This window comes from Arvicola amphibius, chromosome 4 (genome assembly GCF_903992535.2).
Source record: "Arvicola amphibius chromosome 4, mArvAmp1.2, whole genome shotgun sequence".
In the NCBI taxonomy this organism is placed as follows: Eukaryota; Metazoa; Chordata; class Mammalia; order Rodentia; family Cricetidae; genus Arvicola; species Arvicola amphibius.
In genome coordinates, this window is record NC_052050.1 from 128845173 (window position 1) to 128871460 (window position 26288).

At 41.6% G+C, this 26288-nt stretch overlaps 1 protein-coding gene across 14 annotated transcripts in view; it reads right to left on the reverse strand.

Moving 5' to 3' along the window:
- Sorbs2 (sorbin and SH3 domain containing 2) overlaps positions 1-26288 on the reverse strand; it is a 159476-nt gene that overhangs the window by 46228 nt on the left and 86960 nt on the right. For 9 of the 14 annotated variants that reach the window (XM_042054838.1, XM_038325265.2, XM_038325264.2 and 6 more), the window contains 6 exons: positions 22403-22541; positions 18286-18458; positions 12097-12163; positions 11369-11413; positions 9219-9393; positions 6630-6744 (listed from right to left, as the gene is read on the reverse strand). In XM_042054838.1, coding sequence (XP_041910772.1) covers positions 6630-6744; positions 9219-9393; positions 11369-11413; positions 12097-12163; positions 18286-18458; positions 22403-22541 — 714 coding nt within the window. Of the gene's footprint in view, positions 1-6629; positions 6745-9218; positions 9394-11368; positions 11414-12096; positions 12164-17521; positions 17546-18285; positions 18459-22402; positions 22542-26288 lie in introns of those variants that run through there. The other 5 variants (XM_038325267.2, XM_038325269.2, XM_042054840.1 and 2 more) reach the window with 3 other exon arrangements.

The window sequence follows — 26288 nt, forward strand, 5'->3', positions numbered from 1 at the left end:
CATAAACAGTTGAGAAAAAACAGATACAATTATTTTAGCAATAGAACACAGACATCCAGCCTCTCCTTAACCCAGTAATACCCTTAATGCTTTTAATAATACATACCCGGCTAGCTGGTATCATGCTGGTTGTTTTTCTATAAAATGACACTTGAAGTACCACATATGAGCACAGCTACTTCTTGGGTAGATCTCACGTCCCTAATTAAATGTGTATAGTTGCATGGCACAATATATTAATTCTAAAAAGTTTCTTTGGTTCCCTAAAAGCCATTCACTCCAGCCCAGAGAAAAGCTCTGATGCCCACACTACCATCCAGGAGGGCTGCTAAACACCCACTACTCCAACCCCATATCATTCTCTTAGAATTCTTGCGGAGCTCAAAGATTCCCACTGAGTAGCTCTATAATGCCGGAGGCATTAATATTCCACATTCTGAAAGAGGCCACTGCTTTGCCCTGAGCTTATCATAGTATTGCATTGTCATTACATCTATAATGGTTTTATTAATGCCATTTAGTCTATAGTGAGTGATACATTATTCCCACAGCAGTTTCAGTGGTATAGTTTTCTTCTGATATTTTTATGATAGAAGGTGGTGACCTTATAGTAACTGCACACAATGATGGAAGAGTTTGAGGCATCATAACAAAATAGTGCAGAGGCCAAGCTTTTGCATTGTATATAGTGGTAGGATAGCGAATATAAAGACTGCAGAGCAACGCTGGGATACGCTTGGGACTGGTGCTGAGAGATTAACACTCCATTATGGCACTCTTGTGGTTGATGGCATCCCAAAGTAGGAATCTGCACGGGCACGTGAAGGAATACTTATGTACACAAAATATTCCACTGTCAGTCGGGCACAGAAACTGTCTTTTCAATATGATTTCACTTTTAGTTATGCGGCTACGTCTCCATAAATAACAATTGAAGAGGCTATTCTATTAGAATGAGAAAATGCTGCAGGCATTCTTGAGCTATTTACTCCACAATTTGTGTCGATATTACTTTTGGTTTCCACTTCAAAGTTAACTGAGCGGTCTGTAGAAAGACCATCTTCCAGTAACCTATTCCCATTGGATTAAGAAAAAAAAATAATTTGCAATAACTGTTTTCCATTGAATTAAAATTTTGATCCAGTAGTTATGATTGCTAAGGTTTTATTAGTGATAAAGCGTTACTTTTCTTCAATTATTTTAGAAGATGTCAGCTGCATCGTGTAATTACTTCATGACATAGCTTTGCTGGAGCCTTTATCTTTGAACAGCTAACATTACAGAGAATTCACCAGTAACGTTGTGCTGTTCAGAGGGGTGTACCGTTTCCTTCGCAGGAAGGAGACTGCTTAGCCCCCAAGTGCCTTAGTTCTAGTGCTGTGTACTCAGTGCCTATGAGCTCTCGATTTGAAAACCTTGGCTGGTTGTCAACTTCAGTGTCTTATTTTGCTAGGGGCAGCTGGGCTGGGGAAGTGGTGGTGGTGGTGGTGGGGGGGCTTCAAAACACTGTGAACAGCAGGGGGCAGCAAATCTACTAAATAAATAGGAAAGCAAACTTTTTAGCTTCACCTCCACTTGGACAAACGGAGAGACTACATTCTCCTTTGTAGAGACGCATTTCTATAATAGAATCTGGGAAAAGGAGTCCATATCTATCATTCTGCTATGGACCTTAAAATAGCAATTGCCTGTTATTTACTTATAACTATACATTTATATAAATGTTTGTTAAATCCCGCTATTTAACAAAGCTTCCGTCTACAGCCACAGTGAGCAACTTGCTAGAATCTGTGCAAACAGTGACACGTCATCCTCTGCAGCTCCAGGATGTGTGCCGGGTACACATTTGAGTGGTGCCTGTGTTTTTACAGGCGGGGCGTGGCAGCTCACACCTGCCATCGCAAAGCACTCAGGAGGCAGGGGCAAGAGGATGGTGACTTTGAAATCGGCCTGGGCTACATAGCAAGACCTTGTCTCAAAAGAGCGTTAAGACAAAAACTTCAGCAAAATAAACCAACAGATTCCTCTATCCCCACAAAAAAAGGACATGCCTGACCTAGAATTAATTGTCTCTTTGCTGAGGTTGACCTTTATCAAGTCCCTTTGGTTATCATCGAATGTGTACTGTGGCGATCTGAAGCTACTGCTGAAGAACACGGAAAACCACAGTCACGGACACAGATGAAGGTAGTCGGATAACCAAAGGACACGTAGGAGCATGGTCGGATAACTGAAGCATACGCATACTATAAAGTCACTACTCCATCATTTCCCTCTTTGTCCCCTGCGAATACAGACACTTAGGAATCCACTCGACGACAATTACCTCCCCATGTGACTCTCACATGGGCAGAAGAGAGCTGATGGACATCTTGTTGTATTGCTGTCAGTTTTACAGACCTGACAACCTTCTGTTTAACATCAAGTGCTTAGACACACTAAAACCAGAGCTCACACGTGACTGTTCTTAAAAGGCTCCCTAGAATGGGCAATTTAATTTAATGTTTTCCCAGCTTAAAAGCCTTTGCGTGCTTTTGAGGTCAGAGACACCCTCCTGCCCTCAGCCTTCTCACTGAGAAGGCTGTACTCACTCTCTGCATTATCCTAAACACACCGGAGAACCCAGGAGTTTGTTCTTGCTCAGTGGTTCCTAAGCTTCAAGGCATGTGTTGCTATGCTTTCTATTTATTTTGTTTTCATAGCAAATAGTATTGCACGATGGGATAAATTCTTCATGGGTCAAACCGTCAGATGAAACTTCTCAAATTCTTATGCTTTAATTCTCAGATACTAATTATTCACCAGTGGTTTACACTGCATTTCAGCTCCTCCAATGTGTGTTCCTTTCTGCTAGTATTATAGGTAAGCACAGGTACTGTAGGAAAGGTAACAATGTCTTTGTGGGTTCTTTTCATTTTATTAAGCATAGAAACAATTAACATGGCTTATCTACAAGCGTATCCAATTCAGATGATCTGTAATGCTTTTATTAATATTTCATTAATATTAATATTTATTGTATGATTGTCATATGTCATCTGTATACTGGAAATGTAGTTGGATTTGTGGATCAAGTCAGTTAAAGACAAATTTTGGATTTGTCTTTACAAATTGCAAGGCCTTTACAAGGGTCAGACATTTACATAGGGTTAGGCCTATTTATCCTGCATTGAAATTTATAACCAAATAAATATTTCATTATTCATGATTATGATGATTTGATTATTGAACTTATGAGCCTCAAAGAAAAGCATTTATGTTTTGCCTTCCTGCTAAAGCATATTAATAGACAGATATGCCCTCAATCCCTAAAATGTGTCCTCAATCCCTAAGGATTAATGCAATCTTTTTTTCCTCTTTTTGTCAGGATTTGAAGATTGCTGTTTGGGCAGACATGTTCACTTTGCTCCCTTCATGCCTCAAGGAATCAGAAAAGCTGAGCTAGAGTTATTGGAGAATTCCATCTGCTTCTTCATGGAGACTCCCAGAAAGGTTCAGTCTCTCACCAGTTTAACCCGTCAGCTGCAAAGGTAACATGAGTTCACATTCTCTCAGTCACTCAAGGAGGTATTTACTGCATAGGTGCCACAGGCTAGGTGTTGGGCGAGGCATGGAGGGTAGACAAATGTGGCATCAGACAAGGCACCTGCTGTCAAGGGACCTAAAGGATATAGTGAGGAGCCCAGGGTGAGAACAGGCATGTGGTAAGGATGTCAAAGTGGGTTATCCTGTGGGCATCCAGCAAGGAGAGCTACAAACCCATTGCTGAGGGTCAACAAGCCCCTAAGGAAAGTGTACCTCTGATAAGCCTTGGTGTGTGCGTGTAAAGCTTTCCAGAGAGAGAGAGAGAGAGAGAGAGAGGAATGCTTCTCTGGAAGAAAAAAAAAACACCCAGACCGTGTTACGGTCTGAGGAGAGGGGAATGAAAGCCCTTTGTGTAGCTGGCAGGGAGTGAAACCACAGGCTTTTGGTAGGCTTTATTTGCTGTTGTTCTTTAGTTTTTTAAAAATTATATCAAGAGTTAGATTTTGCTCCAGGGACGAGAGAGTCAGGAGAGAATTTTTGACTGATAGCCTTTTTAAAAATTATCTGGAGACCAACTTCACTAATCAGGGAGATGGATGTATGGTGGCATTACAGACAGCAGACAGCTGTGGACCAGAAGGGGTATGTGGCCATGACATTTCCTCCTGTGAGCACGAATGTAAGTTCATAGAAAGTGAGGGGGATCCAAGAAGATAGGGATGCTGACAGGGTTCTCTGGGAACTGAAGAGAACAGCACAGAATTGCCTAGCTGTTCATATAATTTTCAAAAATTAGAACTGAAAAGAGCAAAGGGTGGCGTATGATGTGTTGCTTTCACTGGTTGAATAAAGAGACTACCTTGGCGCCGCTTGTCCAACTACAAAAGGGGAGAGCTCTCAAAGTACCTCTGAGTAAAAGGACAGAAGATGCGTTCTTACGACCTTGAAATCCATTTCGTGTTATGTCACTCCTACCTAGCATGGCCACTCTCTTTCCCCTACAGTCTGAGCCTTCAGGACACCTAGCTGGTCTCTCAAATACCCTTGTTTAATTTGCTTTTTGTTTTAAAATTTAAAGTGGGTTGAATTCAGGGTTGATATTTTAAGAAGGTAATGGTCTCGCCCTATAAAAACAATAATTTTACAAGGCTTGCCCAAATTACATCTTTGCCTCCCTCCTATCATTTGTCAAGACTGGCTTCCAACAAGATGGCTTAGGAGGGGGAAGAATGGAAGCCTTCCATTCTCATTTCTTTCCAAGCTTCTAGCTGCTTCCACTCATCTTCTCCTGTGGCTGAGGAGATTTATCCATAGCAGAATCTCTGGTCTCCTGACTGCCCCACCTCCTCAGACCAGTTAAGAATCCTGGGCTCGCATGATAGTTACTCTGAACCCAGCTTTGTCATAAAGTATGGTAGGCACCACCGACTTATTATAGTTAGCCACTAATTATACTATATTCCAAAACAACCAAATTACGGTGATGGCGACTGCTAGCTGATGGTTTCCTGCTTGGAGGAACCAGTACTTGGTGATGAAGTACACCAAACCAAAGCTTGCCTAGGCTGAACCGGTTCCGGCACATGCCTGCTATGTGGCCATGTGGCATTCAGTTAAAGCTGCTTCAGCCTCTTGATCTGTAAAATAGGAAGTTTGCACATCTGCTTTATAGGGTTGTTGGGAACATTGCATAAAATATAAAAGAATTATTACTACTTATGGAGCCGGTCATGTAGCAGGTACCCATTTACAGAGACTCTTAAAGTACCAACAACACAGATAATAATAAAACAAAGAGCCTCCAAAGCTTTGTCCCAAAGGTCTGTAGAAACTTCAGCCACAATGAGGGGACCCGTAAATGAGCACTAACGGGATAAACTCTTTAGATGTGCTTCCGTTTTAGCTATCAAAAGTTTCCTTCAGCTGCATCGTCACCCTGAGAGCCTCAGGAGTCACCAAAGCTTCCCTGTTATAATTTGAAATTCATTATTTTGTGATATTTCTCTTTCAGAATTAGTACTGTATTCCATTGAATTTTGGGTTGGAAATTTCACTGTCTTACTTTTTAATCAGACAACTTAGCGAGTGGATTATAACCCAGAGCCCAGAATCGATAATGTTTCCCCCTTTTCCGTTCCTCTGTTGCAATCTTATCATTCGAAGAAATTTGAATTATTTGAAGAAAGGCGGTTGAATTATGTGACTGGAAAAATCTTTGAACATAGTTCTCAAGAACACGACCACAAACGCAGGGTTTCAAATTCTAAGTCAAAGACACTCGTGTTGGGTGTGGTGAGGTCACAGGCTGTCCAGCTAGATCTTGGGGCTGACCTTGACATCTGTGGAGTGGTGTGATGCTCTGAACTGTTGGGGGAAACTATGGAAACACCACAGGGTTAATCTGGACATCAGAGGAATTGCTGGATTTTAAAGAGGTCTTGAGGACACTGACATCTGGGGGAGAAACAGGGGAAGCAAAATGATGGGCGGGAGGAACCGAGAGAAAAGGGCCACGGAAGAAGCGGCTGTTAGCTTTAGTGGAGAGAAGTGGTCTCTTTCAAGTTCATACATCGTTTAGGTTCGTGTATGTCCAAAATAAATAAAAAGACTATAAAGAGAAATACAATCTCGAACCATTAAAAGTGGTAATCAATCAGAAAGCTTGAGGCTTAGTAACCTAAGAGGGATTTAATAAAGAACCAATTAAACATCTTGTTAAAGAAAGTGTGCTTGGAAAAATTTTCTCTTAGGTGAAAGAAATGGTAAGAAACCAACATAGAAGTCAAGGGATTTATGGGCCTGGGTCTGTATATCAAGGTTATGGATTTGTGATTTTTCTCACGGGCAAGCTAGAATAGCAATTAAGTGTTTCATGTATAAGTGCTGTGATTGGGCACAGCTCACTGTATGCTAATAATGAGCCCTGCATACATATATATATATATGTATATATATATATTACTAAAGTGCCTCTTTCAATTCAGACAAGATACACAAATCATGATGATTTATCAATAACAAATAAAATGGGGTAAAATTCAGGTTTACTTGAGGACTATGGAGGCCTAGCAAGCAGGCTTTTTTGATCAATGACAAGTGCTTACGGGTCTTTCATGTTGCAGAATGGATGATTTCCCAGGTTCGTATTCAAAAATGCTCCTTGGCTCCGATCGGAATTTTCTGGTGTCCACCTTTCTGTCTGGAGGGTCCCAGTCATGCCTGAAAAGGGACAGCAAACCACATGTTGAAACAATTTGTGTGCAAGAAGCACCCATGCCGTAGCACCCCCAGTCAATTCCCAATACTAATTTTAGCAGAGTTTATTGATTGATTGAGCGTGTGTGTGTGTGTGTGTGTGTACCCATGTGCATGTGCGTGCACACCCATAGAAGAAAAACTTTTGGGAGTCAGCACTTTTGGGGAGTCAATGCTTTCTTTCCACCACAGGTTCTGGGGATCAAATGTAGATCTTCAGGCTTAGGCAACGAGTAGTTTTCCTTGATGCTTGATGAGCCATTTCTCCTACCCCAAGAGATTAAAACAATCAAACCAACCAAAACAAAACCCACAGAACCAAAAAAAAAAAAAAAAAAAAAAAAAAAAAAAACCTCTCTGGCTAAAAATTGCTTAACACTAAAAATATGTTTAATAAGTAAATGACTTACATCAAGCATAAATACGTTTAATAAATAAATGGCTTACATAAAGCTATCCCTTTTAGCTCACTTTTCCTTCTACTTTTACCTGTGTGACTATGGCTGTAAAAACTCACAGAAGAGGTGACACATGGATAGAGATTTGTTGCTAGACCCTCGGGTCCCTAATGACAGCTGTGTGTATCCGAGTTTAAAATAAGTGGCAGTGTGCTCCGTGAACCTGGCTTCCTTGATCCCTTCCCTGAGGGACAAGGATTAATGGACATACATTGTTTGATCTTATTCTTGTAAATGGCATCTGAGCGTACACCTGAGAATTCCAACTGCATCACTTGGGCTGGCATACACAGGGCTAGGCAGAGTGGTGTACTAGACCCCTTGGCATGAGCCTTGAAACACTGGAGGCCAATATTTCTCTCTCTGGGAACTAATCTTTTCCTGGCATTGATACCATTGAGGGTCTGTCAAGGGCTCTTGGGAAGTACATTTTCAGAGAAGGGCTCAAGACATCAAGCTTTTCTGGGCAGCTAGAACTAAATCAGAAAACTTCCTTCGGAGAGCAGGAAGGATTATTAAGTATGTGTTTTTTTTTTTTTTTTTTTTTTTTTTTTTTTTTTTTTTTTTTTTTTTTACTTTTGGAAAATGAGGACCGAATCCTGGGTGTGGAGCCAATCAGTGAGCTCTATCCACAGAGAGCCCTTATTACACCTTCCATTTTAGTTTTCATGTCTGTATGAAACGGTGTCCTGTTTGCTGTCTGAGAAACAAAACAATAGCCAAGACAGTGTATCATAGAAAATACTTAAAAACCCAGTAATATAATAAATGCCTTTCCATTCCTGCTTACTGATTACCAGTAGAGGTAACATAAGATATGTCTTTAGGGGAAGTCGAGGTTGAATCTTAGCTTGGACTTTCTGTCGATACAAGTAGAGCAAGTTATTGTGATAGTCTAAACCCGCTCCTTTCTCTGTAATGGAGCACATATACCATTGGGTTCTCATCAGAACAAAATAATGTAAGGGAAGGACAGTGTTTAGTCCGATGCTTGCCTCATAAGCAGCTATCAGTAAAGATTACCACGATTACGGGACGATTAGCAACAGTCTGACTAACACAACACAGTCGAAATGTGTTCATAAAAAGTTATTTGGGTGTGAATAGCTTATTTAAAACTGTTTCCGTGGAGAGATGAAAATTAGAAGCAGTTAAAATAACTGGTGGAAATGAGTCACAGACACTTGTTAAACATGCCTTATTTATGATTTAAGAACAATTTCTCTTGGCTTCTAATAGATATCGTAAAAGACCTGCAATTTCAAATCTGTGAAAAGGAAAATTTAACTGCTTAGTCTCTTAGTGGGGCAGCAAGGGGAATCCATGCCAATTGTTTCCAGTTATTTTATGTAATTTTATATGGGTTTATTTTGAGACATAATGCCAGTACGTAGCTTGGAAGTTATGCAGCACAGAGTGGCCTTGAATTCCTGCCTCGTCTTTATAAAGACTGAGATTATATGAATGATGTACCACACTCTACCCCATTTCAGCTCAGAGTGCAGGGTATGTGGAGCAAGTCACTACCACTGAGCCTCTTCTCCAAGGCCCACAACATAGTGTGTGTGTGTGTGTGTGTGCGCGCGCGCGCGCGCGTGTGCGTGTGCATGCGCACACGCATGCATGCCCATAACATAGTGTGTGTGTGTACATATTTTGTTTGTAGTACTTAGACAAATATTACTTATGAACATGGGCATCTGTGGCCACTTTATTGCTTATTTGCACTCACTGAACAAAAAATAGAGTTCGTGTCCCTGATACATCAAGTTTAATTTAGAGCATTGTGAGAGCGTGACTTTCCAGAAAGGGCTCAGCATAAATCTCAGCAGTGATGCTCGATACCAATGAAGACAGTAAGTCTTTGCATAGGTTCACTCCACCCCGCTGAACTGATTTTTCACTGAGTGCCACTGTGGGTTGGGTTTTATTCTAAGAGAAGCCATGTGTGTGTGTGGGTGGGGGGGGGAGGATCCTTACTTTTCTGTTGAAGACTGATCTCTTGGTCGTGGTGGGACATGCGGGGGAGGCACTGGGGAGGGCACCTCCTTGAAACCGTCTGTGCCGTTGTCTGAGTGGCTCTTGGAAAGAGGTCTGTAGGTCTGGGTCTTTGCAGCAGGGTGTGACTGAGCACTGTAGGGCGAGTTGTATAGACCTACCACAAAAAAGACAAAAGCCAACAAAACAAGCAAATGACTTAAAGGTGCACTAAGTTGTTCGGCTCTGCAAAACAGCCAATGGTTTTGCAAAAATTATCAACAAGCATATTCATAATGTGCACATTAGGTGGTACATTGTTTATGAACTTATCAACATTAATTTATGAATGATCACTCATTAGATATCAATTCGTTTGGCACATAGGTACTGGTTACAGTAAATTATTTGTTATTGTACAATTAATGAAAATCTGGGCTATTTTTTAGTAAAAATAAACTTACAGCTACTCAGCAAGGTTTCTTCCCAATCACAGAAACTAACACCTTAGGCAAACTTTCAGAGGAAGATTAAAATAGCAGCTAATACTTTATAATACCGACGCACATAAGACAGTTGATATGTTAATTGCAGCCCAACAAATATAGAACATGCTGTGTGCATGAGGTGCATCTCCCATGGGGGACAGGGGAGGGTAAACCCTCCTGGACAAGCTCATACGAGAAGACGTGTGATTGAAAAGGAGTTTGTGGCAGTTGATAAAATCCAACGGAGAAAGACATCGTGGCAATGGAAGGATGTGCAGAGACGGTGAGGGAGACAGAGAATGCATTACGGATCTCCTGGGACTAGAGTTGGGCTTGAAGGGTCTGCTCTGGTGGGTAGAAGCGGGCGGCAGGAATGGCATGCAAGGCACAAAGCTCTGGGTTATTAGAGGTGGTTAAAGGCGTTTTGTTGGCTGACTAGATGATAAAACTCCCTGGGCTTTACAGGGTCACATAACTGAACTTCAGCTTATTAATTACCAGGGAGACGCACCCATTTCAATATTTAAAAGTATATAAAAATTCTAAGTTTCTCAGAGTCTCAAGTCTGTCTATGCCTGACTACATCTCTTACAGGTCCGTGTGTGTGTGTGTGTGTGTGTGTGTGTGTGTGAGTGTTTCTGTGAGAAGCGACTTTGGGCAACACCTGCTCTGAAGTGTTTTGGGGTCACCTCTACAGTTACTTCAACTTGTGAGGTGTCTCGCGGAGGCAAGTTTGGTGTAACATTTTATGTTACACCATTTTAATGGACTTCCTGAAATAATATGGGGATAGGGATACAGAATCTAACTCAGAGGTCACCAGAAGTCACCAGCATGACTTTTTTTTTTCAGTTTTCTTTCTCATTTATCTTTGTTGTTGAGTAGCAGAATCACTCAGTTAAAGGACTGGTTGCTGGTCATCAGGCTTTAGGAAGTGGGGAGTCTCATGGAGTTTTCTGTTTGGGTGACAAGAGGACCCTAAATGAGCTATGGCTCATTTATGGGCTATGGCTAGGTTGGGTGGAATTTCATAAGGAAAAACTGATGAAAGGGGGCATAGCTTAGAGGTCTCTCACATGAGCACGAAGACCACTCCACAAGAAACCAGCACATTCAGATACATGCGGAATGTCCAGAGCTGAAGTCATTCCATTGTGAGCACTGGCAACTCTGAGTCAGAAAAGAGGCCCAGCCAAGAGCGAGGCTTTCACGTCTTTCAATGAATGGTTCCATTTTGGAGCAAGAGCCTGGACATGGTCGTAAAACACTTCGCTTGACTTGTTTTGAGGGAATACTATCTGCGAGGTCTTACGCAATTATAATCACCCTTTCTGCTGATAAAAAGATCTTTATTTTGTTGTGTAACCAGGCCATAGTCTGTTCTTTCACCCTGGCCCTTCACTGTGTGGTTAAACATTCCTGAAGTTGAGAATAAACCACTGGGGGGAGGGATACAGGGGGGTGATGACGGATGCAGAACAGTGTTAGTTCTCATTTCCAGGAGAAAAGATCAATCTTTTGTTAGGCATGCTCTGATAAAGGAAGCAAGGCCTCCTCTTCATCACAGGGACTGACAGCATGGGGTGGGGTGGTATGACGAAGGACTGGGGCTCTTCCCCAGAGTGGAGTGTGACTGGTCATCGCCAGCGAGGAGAGCCATCCTACCTGCATTGTATGTGTAAGGAGTATTATACATGTCTGTGTCCTCATCTAGAAAATGAAACATAAACATGATAATCCAGATTCTGCCACCTTGTCGCCAAGACAGCAGAAGGTCAGAGAAAGACAGAAACAAACCAGCAAAACAAAAGAAAGCAATCAATATTTTTTTTCTAGCATATAATAGCACTTTGTATTTTCAGACATTGCACTCTGGGGCTCTACAGAGTGACCTTCTTGTCTACAAAGCAATGTGCCTTTCTGCCCTGGTCATACATGCAGAACTGGTCCCTTGTCCCTACTTCTCCAGGCAGATTCAGTGTCTGCTGCATCACAAAATGTTTTAAGGTCTCTTGTCAACCGTACCGAGTGGGAATCAGGAGAAGCCACTATGCTTGCTCTTCTTGTGAGAAACAGGCATGGGCAGACAGGAGCAGAAGGGCACAATGCCCCAGTGTGCATGTCGAGAGAGATAGACAGAGGGCTAAGACTACAACAGCTGGTGAACTCCAAGGACATCTCTAAGGAGGCGTCTTGGTGGCTCATGGTTCAGGAGAGGCACACCTCTGTGATTTAGGGATAAAGGGAGAAGAGAAGACATGCTGAAAAGAAGGGGCCATCAAGATTGCTGGGGTCTTGAGGTTTTTGTGTGGGGGAAGTCTATATAAAGCTTCAACTCATAAGCTCTTGATTAAAAGAAAATAACAAAACGAAACACAGAAGAACATACATACCCGGCTTGTGGACCATGTGAATTTGCTTAAACATTGTCTTGTACCAGTCCTTCGGCCGGTCGACTGTCTGTCAAAAAGAACATTGGAGAATTACCAACCCTATCTTTGGGCTTACGGCTGCTCAGGCCATGCTTCAGCTGCTGCAGCCTCTCTCTTTACCCTCCCAGGTGATAAAGATAAAGGGCAGACATCCTACTGTGACCGTCTGTGGGTCTATAATTCTCACTGCCCCAAAAGTAGCTTACCTCACACCCTAAGTAATCAGGGGCTACGGGTGGCACATTCTGAATTACCAAGGTTCGAATCTTTTCCCCTTATCCTGCTGCCAAGTATCTGAGACCACTTGACTGCGTGGTATGGGCTACCCATCACTGTGTGGCATGGGACTGCCTTTTCTCCCTGAAGCCTTTAACCTTGTGGGCCTGGCCTGTCTTCAGAACTTCTGCAATGCTCATGACTGCTTACGTTGTTCTAACTCATATAATAAATCTGCCTCAGTCCCAGACCCCCAATCTGAGACCTCACACCACCTCAGGGGAAGGTCTTCACTGCTAATATTTGATATTTTCAACAGTAGGTTTGTATTTCTATAGGACTTAATGATAATTTCAGCAATTTGTCCTGCTACTTACACAGTTTGTAAGCAGAGTATCTCATATTTACTGAATTGGAACATTCTGTGGTATGTTTTTATTTATTCAAGTCAGCTGTGCCCAGTAGTAGATAGTGTTGGATGAAAGTTCATCTCCTTGTTGTTATTATTGTTATTATTGTTATTATTATTATTATTATTATTATTATTATGTCTGAAGGAGGACTTCCCTATGTATCCTGAACTGGCCTTTAACTCATGATCTGTCCACCTCAGTCTACCATGTCCTGGGATTACATGGATAAAACCATAGGACCAGCTTATTACTCTCTCTCTCTCTCTCTGTGTGTGTGTGTGTGTGTGTGTGTGTGTAGGGCAGATGACAGTTGATGTGGCATTTCCCTCTTTATGCTGTGATTACCATTTATAAATAAAGGAACTGCTTTGGGCCTATAGCAGAGTTATAGGCGAACAGACTACGCAGGGAAAACAAAGCTGAATGCTGGGAGAGAGAAGGTGGAGTCAGAGAGAAGCCATGTAGCCCTGCTGGAGACAGATGCCAGAACTTTAGCCATTTGTAAGCCACAGTCACGTGGCGATACACAGATTACAGTTTCTGTGTGATTATTTCAGGGCTAAGTGTCTGGGAACAAACTAGCAACCTCCTTACTACAGACAGTCTTAGATGTTGTTCCTCAGGAAGTGATCCTGGTTTTTGATAGAGTCTCTCTGGGACCTAGGCCTTACCAATGTGGGTAAGTCAGCCCCAGGGATCCTTCTGTTTCCACCCTTCAGTTCTGGGGTTACCACTGTGTGCCATCATGCTAGGCATGGAACACAGGTTCTCGTGCTTGCCCTGCAAACGTCCAACAGATTCATTTCCCTATCCCGTATCATTATTCTTAAATTTTTCTATTGAGTGTTCTGTGAAGACATTTAAAAATTAGCTAGGGGATATTTTTGACTCAAGTGGTAGATATTCTGATCAGCTTCAATGAAGACAAAATTAGTATTTACTAATTTACTAATTAAGTCTAAGTGATAAAAATACTGAATTTATCAGACAATGCAAAGTCATAGACTATCTGTGTGTGTGTGCGCGCGCGCATGTGCACACACACATGCTTATGTGCAGCTATTATTTGATTTTAAAAGATCTATGACAAGGTATAAAAGTACACACAACTTTTACCTTGCTAAATTATAAACTCTGTGATAGTAGGTGTTCCTTAAGCGTGATAGGAAATTAATGTCTAGTCATTAAACAACATTCGAATCTTGGAGCCTTTAGTTTCTACTTAATGCTTCCTAGAGGTTGGGATCTGAGAAAGCTATGCATCTCTTCTTTTCTTTGGGTGTGTGTGGGAGGGGGCATATGCTTGTGTGTACAGGTGTGCATGCCCCTGTCAGCAAGTAGTAGCTAGAGATGGATGTCAAACAGCCACCTCTGATTTTGTGCCTTAGTCTCTTGAGTCAGGGTCTCTCACAATGTGTGTTAAGGGGCTTAGAGTAGTCCTTCCACTATAACAGATCTCGATAACTAAAGGCAGCGGGGGAACTCCAATACCTGTGGAGTGAAACACTGAGCGAACCTATGGGATACAACTCTGTCTTACAGTCTGGAAAGTGTACGTGCTCTTTTCCAACCGTTTGCTCAGCGAGATCTTCATCTCGACTTTATCAGAGCTAATTGGGCCAGAAGTTAGCCATTCTGTCTGTGCACAGGCAACGTAAAAACATCTGATTTTTCCAAAGTGGTGGCCCTGATTTAAAATATTTGTTAGAATATGCTGTGTTTGGTTGATGTCCCTGGGAAACCAGTGAAGGAACATTTGTTTGGGGGGTGAGAACTGATGTTGGGTCTGGATGTAATATAGGAGAGGGAAGTTTAAAGCAACAACAACAACAACAGAGCATTAGTTAGGACTTGTAATAGTGGAAAGTGTTTGATATTTTGTATTCTGACTTTTATATATGTGGTCATTGAATTTTTCACCTAGAAACTGTTAGGCAGTATTTACATTTATTTTGAGTTCTGGAAGTAGACAATTCTCACAGTCACTAGACATGTAAATGAACATCCGTTTTGTTGAGAATCACATATGCATTGTAAGCTTCTTCTATAATATATATATATAAAATCATTGATTATTATATGGCTAAATGATAGGAACTAGTGTCTATACAGCCAAATGATAGGAACTAGTGTGTGTGTGTGTGTGTGTGTGTGTGTGTGTAGGGGGGTTATCTTCAAAGAGGCAATAATCTGCTGTTTGCTGGTTCAAACTGAATAATTGAACATGGGGGCCAAGGCTTAAGTCGGTGAGGTACCTGCCATGTGAGTATGAGACCCTGGGCTCCTGTTTCCAGCACCCACATAAAAAGCTGGACATGGAAGTGGGCTCCTGTAATCCCAGCTCTGAGTTTGGTGAGAAAGACTGGGCAGCAATTGAAGAATATACCCAGTTTTGACTGCCGGCCTCTCTGTGCACACCCATGTACACAGGTACACGTGTCCACATACATGCATACACGCAAACATATTTGATCAAATATCTTTAGGGGTCATTTATTTTTCTGACGGCAGGCCTCTCTTTCATTACGCTTTGTTTCTATCTTACTTTTATACCATTAAATCCACAAGCACAAAAGGAACATACAACTGTGTATAAAAATAGTTTCTCACTGTACCTGGACACAGCCAATGGGGACGGGGAGGCTGAATAAGGAAGTTGTATTGCTGTATATGGCAATGCATCGTGACAGACAGCATTGTTGTCTGCACTTGCCAGAGGGCCTGTATCAGGCAGGATCCCACAGTTATGCCATCTGTTAGCTTTATATGGTGAGTACAGAGAAGCCAGGAGATGCCCCGTCAGCTGGCAGAGAGACTGTGAGGCGGGTAAAGCAGAGACTTACAAAGTCAGTGCCCCTTCCTAAAAGAAGTGCTGTGAGCACTTCCGGTCCTTTTGCCAGTGCCATTTGGGAGCATGCTGTGTCTCACACTGAGACTATGAAAGCAGAAGCCCATACTTGGGAGGTTTACTTTTGGATGTGTCCTTTAGAAGCATTGTGCATAGACTCCCTAACTCCTGCCCAGCCGTCATCCATGGCCTTATCAAAACAGGCTTCAACTTCTACCTTCTTCTAGTCACGAAACATTAGTACTGTACACTAATTTCACATGCAGACATTTTTTTTAAAAAAAGCCATTTTCTACCTATAACACAACAATAATCCTATTCTACTTTTGGTCCTGGAACCTCTAAAACAGCCAGACAACTATTATGTTTGGATTAGAAGAAAGAAAGCTTGCATGCCACTTAACTAGCCAAGCTTTGTACACAGTCTCATGGACTCAGAAGCCCTGGAGATTTGTGTTACTGTTTTGAAGTTTTCGGCAGGAAAAGGCTGATGTAGACATCCCAGCCACAGGAGAAGGGATGTTCTCCCTCCATCCCAAGAACTCAAAAGTAGTGAGTATTCAGTTATTCTTCTCAACAGTTCCTGGACCACTGTACGATATCCTGTTGCCATGGTAACAGTTATCTAGGAGGATACCCCAACATAACACATGGAGTCAGTGCTGGTTTACATGTACATACTGAGCAGGAAGCTGGAGTGATCTGAGTCTGATCATCATTACTTCCTACAAGTATGAGGAAAGAAAATAACCTTGGATATTCTTGGCCCAGGGACGGCAGGATTCAAGATTTATAAATACAGATCTATACTTGGATGTGTGATTCGTAAGGCTGCAGAGTAGTAAACATGAACAGGATCCCCTTGTACAGTTTTAAAGGTCTGAGCAAGTTATACAGAAAAAAAAAAAAAACAGGGCTCCTTTTAAGGAACTTTTGCAGTGGCTAATAATTCACTTTCAATTTTCTGTAGGGAAATTCACATCACATACTTAGCAGACATATATGGCTGCTTATCATTTGGCAGTAGGTAATATAAACCTTTTAATATTAATAAAGTTTTGTTTATCATCTCTGACATCTTAGATTTTTCTTTAAAAGCCTAACAAAGACGTGCGAGTCAAACATTACAGATTAAAAAGCTACAGATGAAAAAGAATGGATCACATTAAATGTCCATTTTTACATATCATTTACTAACTTAAAAACACATCTGAAGGTTTTAGATAGAATCAGACAGCGTCTGTAACTGCACAGATCTCTTAGGTTTTCTGTATACTGTGTCTCAAGAGCTAACAGGCATAATCCATGACACCGTTCCTGTCTGAGTCATTATCCCCTCATTACCATGGGAAAATTCAAATTTAGTCATTTTGAGTCAGAAATTCTGGAAGGGAAACAAATGTCCAAACACTGCCATCAGAAACATACAACTGTCATTAAACGGAGCGGATTAGTCACTAGCCCGGGATTTTTCCTGTCATTTAAATATGGCCATCATCATTTCAATACAGATTTTGCGAGCTTTATTAGTCACATTCAACATCCTTCACAATCTGAGACGTCTCAATCCCAAGCGTATGCTATACAGATATACTTCTTTTTGGCTTCAGCTACAATACCGAAGCCAAGAATAATCAATTCTGAACTCATGTCTGTATATAAATCACGATCACTGCAAACTCCAAAGCAGCTCGTACTTCATCTTTCACCGTTTTCAAATGTTTCCTGTCTCACCATTGCGTCTGTCCTGATATCCTTCCCATTCTTTTGCTAGGATCCCTTACTGTTCCCGGCTCCCGTGTTTCCATTCAGGGGACGCTGCTCTTGGCAGCATCTTGGCCCTTTTTGTGGGCACACAGGCAACATCTATGCAGCTGGCGCTCCCTCCTCTCACCCCCACCAAGTTCACCTGCAAAGACGCCGTGGCTCTCATCCTGGCTCCCCGGGTCTTCCTTCTCTGCTACCACAGACCTCCTCTTGCAATGGACGTGGTCAGCACACAGCTGCCTGCCTAGGCTCTGCTGCTGCGGAGCGTTGCCAGAAAGGGCTGCCCCGGCACACTGAGTAACGCTTTGGCAGAGTTTAAAGACTAAAAAAAAAATGCCCTCAACACTTTGACTTATCATCCAGGGAGCTCGCAGCAGGCTCAGCAGAGGAGGCATGCAAATGTTCCTTTTTTTTCCACAGACAGTTTTTCCTTCCCATGATATTACCTCCCTTCCCTCCAATCATCTCACCTCCCAAGTCCCAGTTGACAGTTCCCCCTCCCCTGGCGTGAACTCACATCCATTTCGAGAAACAAGTGGCTTGTCTTTTTACAGTGCATGTGGGAATTGGATGCTGTGACGGACCTACTCACTTCGCCCCTTTCCCCTTTTCTCTCTAGGCTCACCTCTCCTTGATAGAAAGTTAAAAGCGGAGTGTTGCTATTTAACAAAACCCACGGTTTTATGATTTCCAGTTCAAACGGAAAACAAGATTGCGTCGTTGTCGTCCCTCGGCAGTTTTCTCCCTCCGCCACACAGCCTGGCATTCATGGGAGCTCGGGTGGCTCAGAGGACAGCCGTCATGCTATAAGACCCTAGGCATGCACGGCAGCACGCACAATCCACCCTTTGTGGAGTTCATGTGCGGACCCGGAAAGACACACGTGCTGGCATTGGCATGGCTTACCGTTCTAATGGCTGTGGGGATGCCGGACTCGTCCACGGGGCCGATCCCTGGGTAATGCGGGGCTTTGATAACCGTCACTCTCTTCTCTTCCTCTGAGGATCTGTAGAGTGGGATGGAGCCTCCCATGGTGCCGTCCAGAGACTGGGCATGCTGGGAATAGGTCTCAGCAGAATCTGTGGAGGAAACACAGGGACGGGGAGCACCCCGGATGCGCACACAGACATAAATTAATGGTGGCTCTTGTATATTGATGGCCACCCACAATAAAACCACAGTTCTAGCTCTTTGCCTTTTAACGTATTTACGCCATCTCGTTCAGAAGTGGATATCACATCCACGTATGGGACAACGACGACCTCACCATTTTACAAAGAAGGGTAAGAGGAAAAGGAGAGGCTGAATGGTGTGGACAGCCCTGTGTGGGGGGACACTGAGCATGCCCCATCTCACTTCCCTTGTAGTAAGTACTCTTGGAGGTTGGGGGGGGGGGGACAAGAGTCACCTTTATAAGTGTCCTTAGGTCGTCACTCACACGTGACTCTTGTGAAGCTGCTGACGGCCGTATGAGGAAGGAATCAGAGTTAACTTTTGAGAAGCAATAGGATTTTTGAGCCAAAGAATGATTTTGTAAAAAGAAATTGAAAATAAAATTTAGATTTTTTTAAAGCTCTAAAGACACTAGTATAAACTAGCAAGTAAAAGCTTATGGGTAAATAAGTGCTTTTGAGTGATTACAATGTATTGAGTTTATTGAATAATAGTATTTATTTAATATTTTTGGCTTTAGGAAAATAACCATGCCATGGCTTTTTTATCCTTTGAGACTGACAATTGTCTGAAGGATTTAAGTTACATGAGGCTCATCAAATTTCCATCTTCATGTTAATATTATGAATATCTGGAATATTCTCAGAGGTAACAGAGAACATATATATATATATATATATATATATATATATATAGTCTACTCATCTTAAGTTAAAAATATAGTTTTGAAAAAAAATCGACACATCATACAATAGTGATGTGACTTCCTGCTGTTTTGAACTTTCAGAACTTGGTGAACAGGACTGAGTCTTCATTTAGGCTCTGTGTGACCTGCTTTAGTTGGCCTGTTTTTGAGTTCTTCTCTGTGGAAGCTGAATAATTCTTATGTTTCAGAATAGAATTTGCTGATTATATTTATATATTCATATGTGTGTGTGGAGTTCATTTTCATACAAATATCTGCTTTACAATATTTATATCATGTATAGCTAGCATAATGAACTTTATAGCATATATATGAATGGGTTTTCCAGGCAGAACATGTAAAGCATCACAGAAGAGCATTTTAAGGCTGACTCATTTTCAGATGGGTATTTAGTGTTATGCTCTCTCTAGGCTATAATGATATATATATATATAGCCATTATATATCATGATAACTGCTATTATTATGGCCATTTTCAATTTAGTTTGCAACAGAAAAGCTTTTCAGGGCACTTTTGAATTGAGCGGATGTGTCTAGGAACGGAAGTGCCTCATGTGTCATTGGTTGGTCACACAGATCCCATCTCCCCAAGCTGTTCTAAACGAAGTCACAGTGCGTCACTTCACCCTGGTTGACTTTTTATTTGAATTCCTCAAAGGCCTTGATGAGGTAGCCACCGTGCTAGGATTTTTGTCAGTAGCCAGACTCTTAACACCCAGAATGTGCCCTGGTCCAAGGCTAAAAAACAATATCAAGTCAGTCTTCACGTATAGTTCATATGACCATACAGAGAAGCAGCTTGCGCGATGAAAGCAAAGTCTTTCTATATTTCTCTTCTATGGCCCACAGACTGTTGTGTTTGCGATCCTTTGTCTTTGACTAAAGCTGAAGTTCACCTAGGGCAGAGTGGACTTGTAAATTCCACTCGCATCATTGCCTTGGCCAATTGGAAATTGTTCAATGTTTATACAGGAAATTTCTTTCCATGTTAAACAGCTTATGTGTAAAATCTACTCACTGGTTAGGTCTAAAGTCAAAGCCCATCTATACTTGAGTATTTATATTTTCTTTTATTTGGTAGACTGGGGAAAACTGTTCAATCAGACAGGCAATGGGATAAAGAGTCACATTTAATGATTATTGAGGAATGGCTGAAATAATTTAGAAACTTTCATTTTCATGTATAATAATGCATAATTGCATCACAAAATCTTGAAATAGTGGAGCCTCTTATAAAACTGAGCTGCGGACCGGTTGTCAAAGAGAGGAATTTGGCACAAGCAAGCTCCTCTTTCTCAAAGTCTGAAAGGAGATCATTACAAGCTTCAGAAATGGCTCCCTGGAGCAGCATTAGAAGAGGCCCAAGTATATTGAGACTTCTTTAATGAGTCCCATGACTATATTTAAAACCTTAGTGAAGTTTTGTTGACCATGGACGCTGAGTTCTACCATGAGTGGGCTTGAAATCGACATGAAGTTTTCTTTAGTAAGCCTGTGGTATCAGATTCGTTCAGTTCAGAGTCAATGTGGGACATGGGAAAGGGATCTGCTACCAACTACAGAATGGTGTACAGTTTTGTGTTCTAGATTTTTCTCTCTGTTGCTGACCTGTAGTGGCTGCAAGATGGTCCCTCTCTTTTTGAGAGGTTCATGTAGGTGTATACTCTCCTGAGCATCCTTTCTGCTCTGTTCTTCTGAACACTTTCTAGGTTCTCATCCTAACATCACACAATGGTTCAATTTGGTGAGATTTTTCAAACAAGGTTTGGAATTTTTACATTGATTTTTTAGCAACTAAGAAATAGTTGTTATATTATATTTAAACTATGCTAATTTATTTTGCTACATAAGAATGTTTCTATCTTTATGTAGCTCAAACTTTTTTCAGGAGGCTCTGGAGAGTTTACAAGACCCACAAAATTATACGCTTAAAGTTTTGAAATGAACTTTTATATGTTCATTGTTTATATATAAACGTATAAAAATCTACTTACAGGTTATATCAAAAGTCAAGGCCAGTCTATGCTTGAGTATTTATATATTTTATTTGGTAGACTGGGGAAAACTGTCCACTAAGGCAAGCAATGGGACAAAGAGTCACACTCAATGGTTTAGGAAGTAATCATTTTTTTTTGAAGGAGGAGTATAACAAAAAAATTTAAGCCGGGCGATGGTGGCGCACACCTTTAATCCCAGCACTCGGGAGGCAGAGGCAGGCGGATCTCTGTGAGTTCGAGGCCAGCCTGGTCTACAAGAGCTAGTTCCAGGACAGGCTCCAAAGCCACAGAGAAACCCTGTCTCAAAAAACCCCAAAAAATTTTTTTAATTAGATTTATATATTTTATGCTTATGTGCATGTATGTATACCACGTGTGTGCTTGGTGTCCTCAGAGGTCAGGAGAGGATGACAGATCCCTTGGAACTGGAGTCACGGAAGGTTGCGAACCATCATTTGGGTTTTGGGAATGGAACCTGGGTCTCCTAGGAGAGCAACAAGTGACCTTAACCACTGGGCAACCCCCTCAGAACCAAGGGCCTTGTCTTCGCCAAACTTTTAATCTGCAAGTGATTAAGAACTTGTGTCTATGAATCATAGGATCTTCGCTGAAGGGAGTTCTCCTTCTCTTCCCCCTGCCTCAGTGCTGACTGATGGCCTTCAAACAGTTTGACAGTTTATGACAGTGTGATCCAGCACCTCACTGTTGTGACTGTAACCTATCCCCTTTCACACTGTTTAAATTGTTAGACAGTTTTCTATAGCCATATCTAAAGAAGATTCTAGAATGAACATTCTTCCACAGAGGAACAAGTCACCTCAATAGAAAAGTGCTACATTACTGCTGTTAGTGTTTTCTGGGTCCCAGAAGCTCCCTTATCTCTTAGGTATTTTCCTGGTCTTTCTACCCCTTCACTTCAATACCAACTGGAAATAGCATTCTCCAGGATTAGCTACAGATGGAATTGACACCAGGACCTCTCTTCTCTACAACGTATGCCCTTCTTTCTGTTCTAATTCCTCCCAATTTAGGGTCACCAGTGGGTGGTATTGGTCACCCCTGCCTCAGCTTCATTACCTTACATTTTTCTCTTGTGATATATAGTTGTCACAAAAGTTGGCATTGGGATCACGGTTGCGGTACTTACCAAGTGATCTGCCATGCTGCATGATAAGGCTGGAGTTGAGCGAGGCTGGAAGGGAGTACGCGGAAGGGGAGAAGGGCCTTTGATAGTAACTGACTGGACTCACAGCACCGCCAGAGTTGCCATTGATGGTTATCTGGCTCTGAGAAAAGCACATGGGCCTCGTTATAGCACACGGTTCCCTGTAAACATCACTCTGTTAAATGACAGCAAGAATTTCCAACTACAGGACGGTAAAAACAAGGCTTTTGCTTGTTTTGAAAACTGATGTCAGAGGGACAAAGTACTTTGTCGTTTGCCGTTTTCTCCACCCTATTCTTCATGTGTCATTCTTTTATATTGTAAGAGGGCATCTGAAATGGTTAGGAAAGGGGAGAGCAGCCAGCCAGCAGGCACACCGCTCTGATTTTAAGGGTGCCACCAACAGGGGTCACTGCCAAATGGGAGGACAACTGAGCTCTCACAACCCAGACTTGAGTAGTCACAACTCCCTGGCATCCTTCCGCATGGCGGATTTGAGATGATGCTCTCTGACAGGAGGAGGGGGCTGGTTCGCAACTCAGTCAGAACGCTCCCTAATGAATTAATGTTTCCAAAACAAGGTAACTAACTAACACAGAAGGCAAGTGCTCGGGTTTATGAGTCATGAAATGAGCTATTCTAGCAGTCACGTACCTGGTAGACCATTGTAAAGATGTTAAAACACTGGCTTCTCCTTGCTTCAACTTTACTTAGCATTCTGATCTCCTAATACACTGAGTTACTTGTTTACATCTGAATATTTTCTATTTCTAACGCTACCCGACGCTTCTCATTGAGACAGTCACACATGGTGCTTCTCTTGTGGCATTGGTGGGTGACCTAGCAGAGAGTCACAAGACACATGCTGGGACTGAGTTGCACCAGCTTAGATCAGAGACGTCCAGGTCAGGGCTACTCTGCAGAGCATACCACTGAGAATTATGCAAACTGAACAATGCATGCAAGTGAGTTAAAACATTAGTAAGGATATTTAGTTCACAGAACATTACAGACGAGTAATTTAAACATAGATGGGCACAAAGAGACTCATAACTTACAGGCTCTTCTACGTTTTTTTTTTAAACAAAATAAATTTCGACTACATAAGTATGAAACACAAGAGGTGAATGAGTGTATGTGTATGACCTCACTCTGAGATTATTATGCTTTCAGATGATCCAGACGAAAGCCAGTTTACTTGAAAGTCATATCACCTAAGCCCTAAAATCAATAAATATTCAATTAGAATGACTGCACTAAATATAAGCTATTAGAAAAATTCTCTTATTTTCTAACCAGCCCCATGCTAAGGACCTGTTAAACCGGATGTTTAGGCAAGTGTAGAAGAACACAGGAAGGACCTTTACATAACTCTGCTGAACAAGCTACAAATATTTTTTGTCTCTTTTTCTAAATCAATTTTGATGTGTTATGATAATGAATGTTAAAAAAACAGAATAATTCTTATTAAAAACTAAGTTTTCTATAACTGAATGCAGGCCCTCTACGAGCCAGTGCTCTGTATCAGTGAACTATTTCTCCGGTTTCTAAGTAAATTTTTTTTAAAACACACAGTAAGTCAGTTATGGAATTTTTTAAACTTACAATGTCATGTCAACACTTAAAATGTTTCAAATTTTTAAAAAAATAGAATTTGGATATTTGGATTAGGGCTCTCAAACCTATATAATACTAAGGAAATATGAATTACTGTGATGACTACAAAAGCACCAATTAGAGATAAAAGGATAAACATTGGAAGCAGATTTACTTTTTTGATCATATTAAGTTAATAATTCTCCATAATAGCTTCTGGAGAGTTCATGTGCAATAAACTGATAATTGGCCTAGCTTCAGTTATAGACACCTCTGATGGAATACAGACACAAGATACGTGACAATCCAAAAGGGCTTTAACTAAGGAAACTTTTTTGGCTGAAGGGCCTGATAAAATTCCTTAAAGTTATTCAAAGACATAAAATATTTTTTCCCAACATAGGACATGGGAGGGACCCACTCCTGAAGCTACAGGCTGGTCATCTGTGGCCAGGGGTTTGGTTGGTTTATTCCCAGAAAATAAATTTTATATTCAGCCACTTGATGAATACTAAATCACCCCAAACAATTGAAAAGAGGTACTCTTTAAAATTTTATGTAGTTGTAGAAATTAAAAAATATATATAGCTTGTGGCATTTCTCTTGTATGCAAATTTAAGTTTTAGAGTGTTATGCCGTGACAGTACTATCTAGAAACTATGTAGCACAACTGTATTTTCCCCTTGACAGAACCTATCAAGAGTTTATGAGGGCAACACTTTCAGAAAGTCTCTCCCTCTCTGCTCGAATTGGCAGATGCTCAAAGCTGTGCATCCTTCGATGGACATCACAGTCTCTTCATTGACTGAGGAGCTCCGTGATAAGAATGAGCAGCATCTTACCCACTCGTTAGCCACTGACTAGTGACCGCTGAATGAAATTATACACATGTCAATGAGAGCACATATATGAGAACTATCTCTGTAGTGCATATATGAAAGACAAATTGTTGAGATATCAAAGAAAAATATTTTCATAAATTTCAAAACTGGGATGGCTCAGGAAAAATCTCAAAACCACCTCAGGCTGTATTTCTATAAGATGGGCTAAGATTGTTTACGTCATCCACTACCATAGTGACAGAAGAGCTCACGGGAGGGGACAGTCATCAAAAGAGCAGAAAGAACCATTAGAGCTATGCGGTCAGAATTACTCATGGGAGAAAGACAGTGCATAAACTATTATTAACCCAAGACACAGTGATGAGCCTTAGAGAATACATCTTCCAGGTATTAATGGTAAGTTACAATATTAGAAACATTTTGGATTTTATAATTTAACCATAATAATCTATAATTTAACCATAATAATCTACTTATTTATATTTCTGATACAGTGCCTTAGAAATAAACCACTTTATAGCACAGAAAAACAGTAAATCAGAAGCAGACCATTTTAGAGTTACCATAAATAGCACCTATGTGTAAGGAGGGAATATCAGTAAATCTTTTAGCCCCAAGTGGGCTTAGTGAGGAGGGCTCAATAGCTCTCCCTAACAGATGGTAGAGAGTTGGTTTGCTAATCAACACCTATGCAAATAAAAAATGTTCAGCTACGAAACGTGGATAGCAAACAAGTACAGGCCTTTAAAAAATGGTGGAGGCAAAGGAAGGAAGAATAATTACATGAGTGGCAGCAGGGGTTGCTAAGGTGACGCCATCTGTCACAGCAGCTCTCTGACCCCCGGTTGGGAAAGGTGTCTCCAAGCAATCAGGGGTGTCAGAGTTGCCCAGCTGTAGTTCAGCCAGAATGGCCATGGAGGACTCACTCTCAGACTGGGAGGAGTGCTCACTCAGGGAAGAGTCTGTCCCGGGAGAGCGTGTGGCATGGCTGTGTATAAGATTGTTTATACAAACAAGCTGAGAGGCCCTCGGTTGGAGGCAGGCAGGAAGGCTCCAGCCCATCAGGTGAAGGTGGGCTGGAGCCACTGCCTTGTTAAAATTGGGCTGGTGGAAAGCAGTCACAGACAGGCATGAGGAGGAGGCACCTGGCGTGCTTTCTCTGTGTGTCTGTGAAGCATTTACCTCCAACACACGGCAGTTAACTGATGATTTTTAAGCTGAGTTTGAGGGAAAAGAAATGGAAGAGGAAGGGTAAATCACTCAAAATAAGAGTATCTGTTTTACACCGTGACAGAGGAGGTGAAGTATTGGCTTAATGTGTAAGCACAAAGGAAATACGTTTACATGGGTTATGTGTCAAACACACAATATGGGAGAACGCATGGAAGTGTGAAGAACATGGATCTGGGACATTTGGGGAAATACAGCGT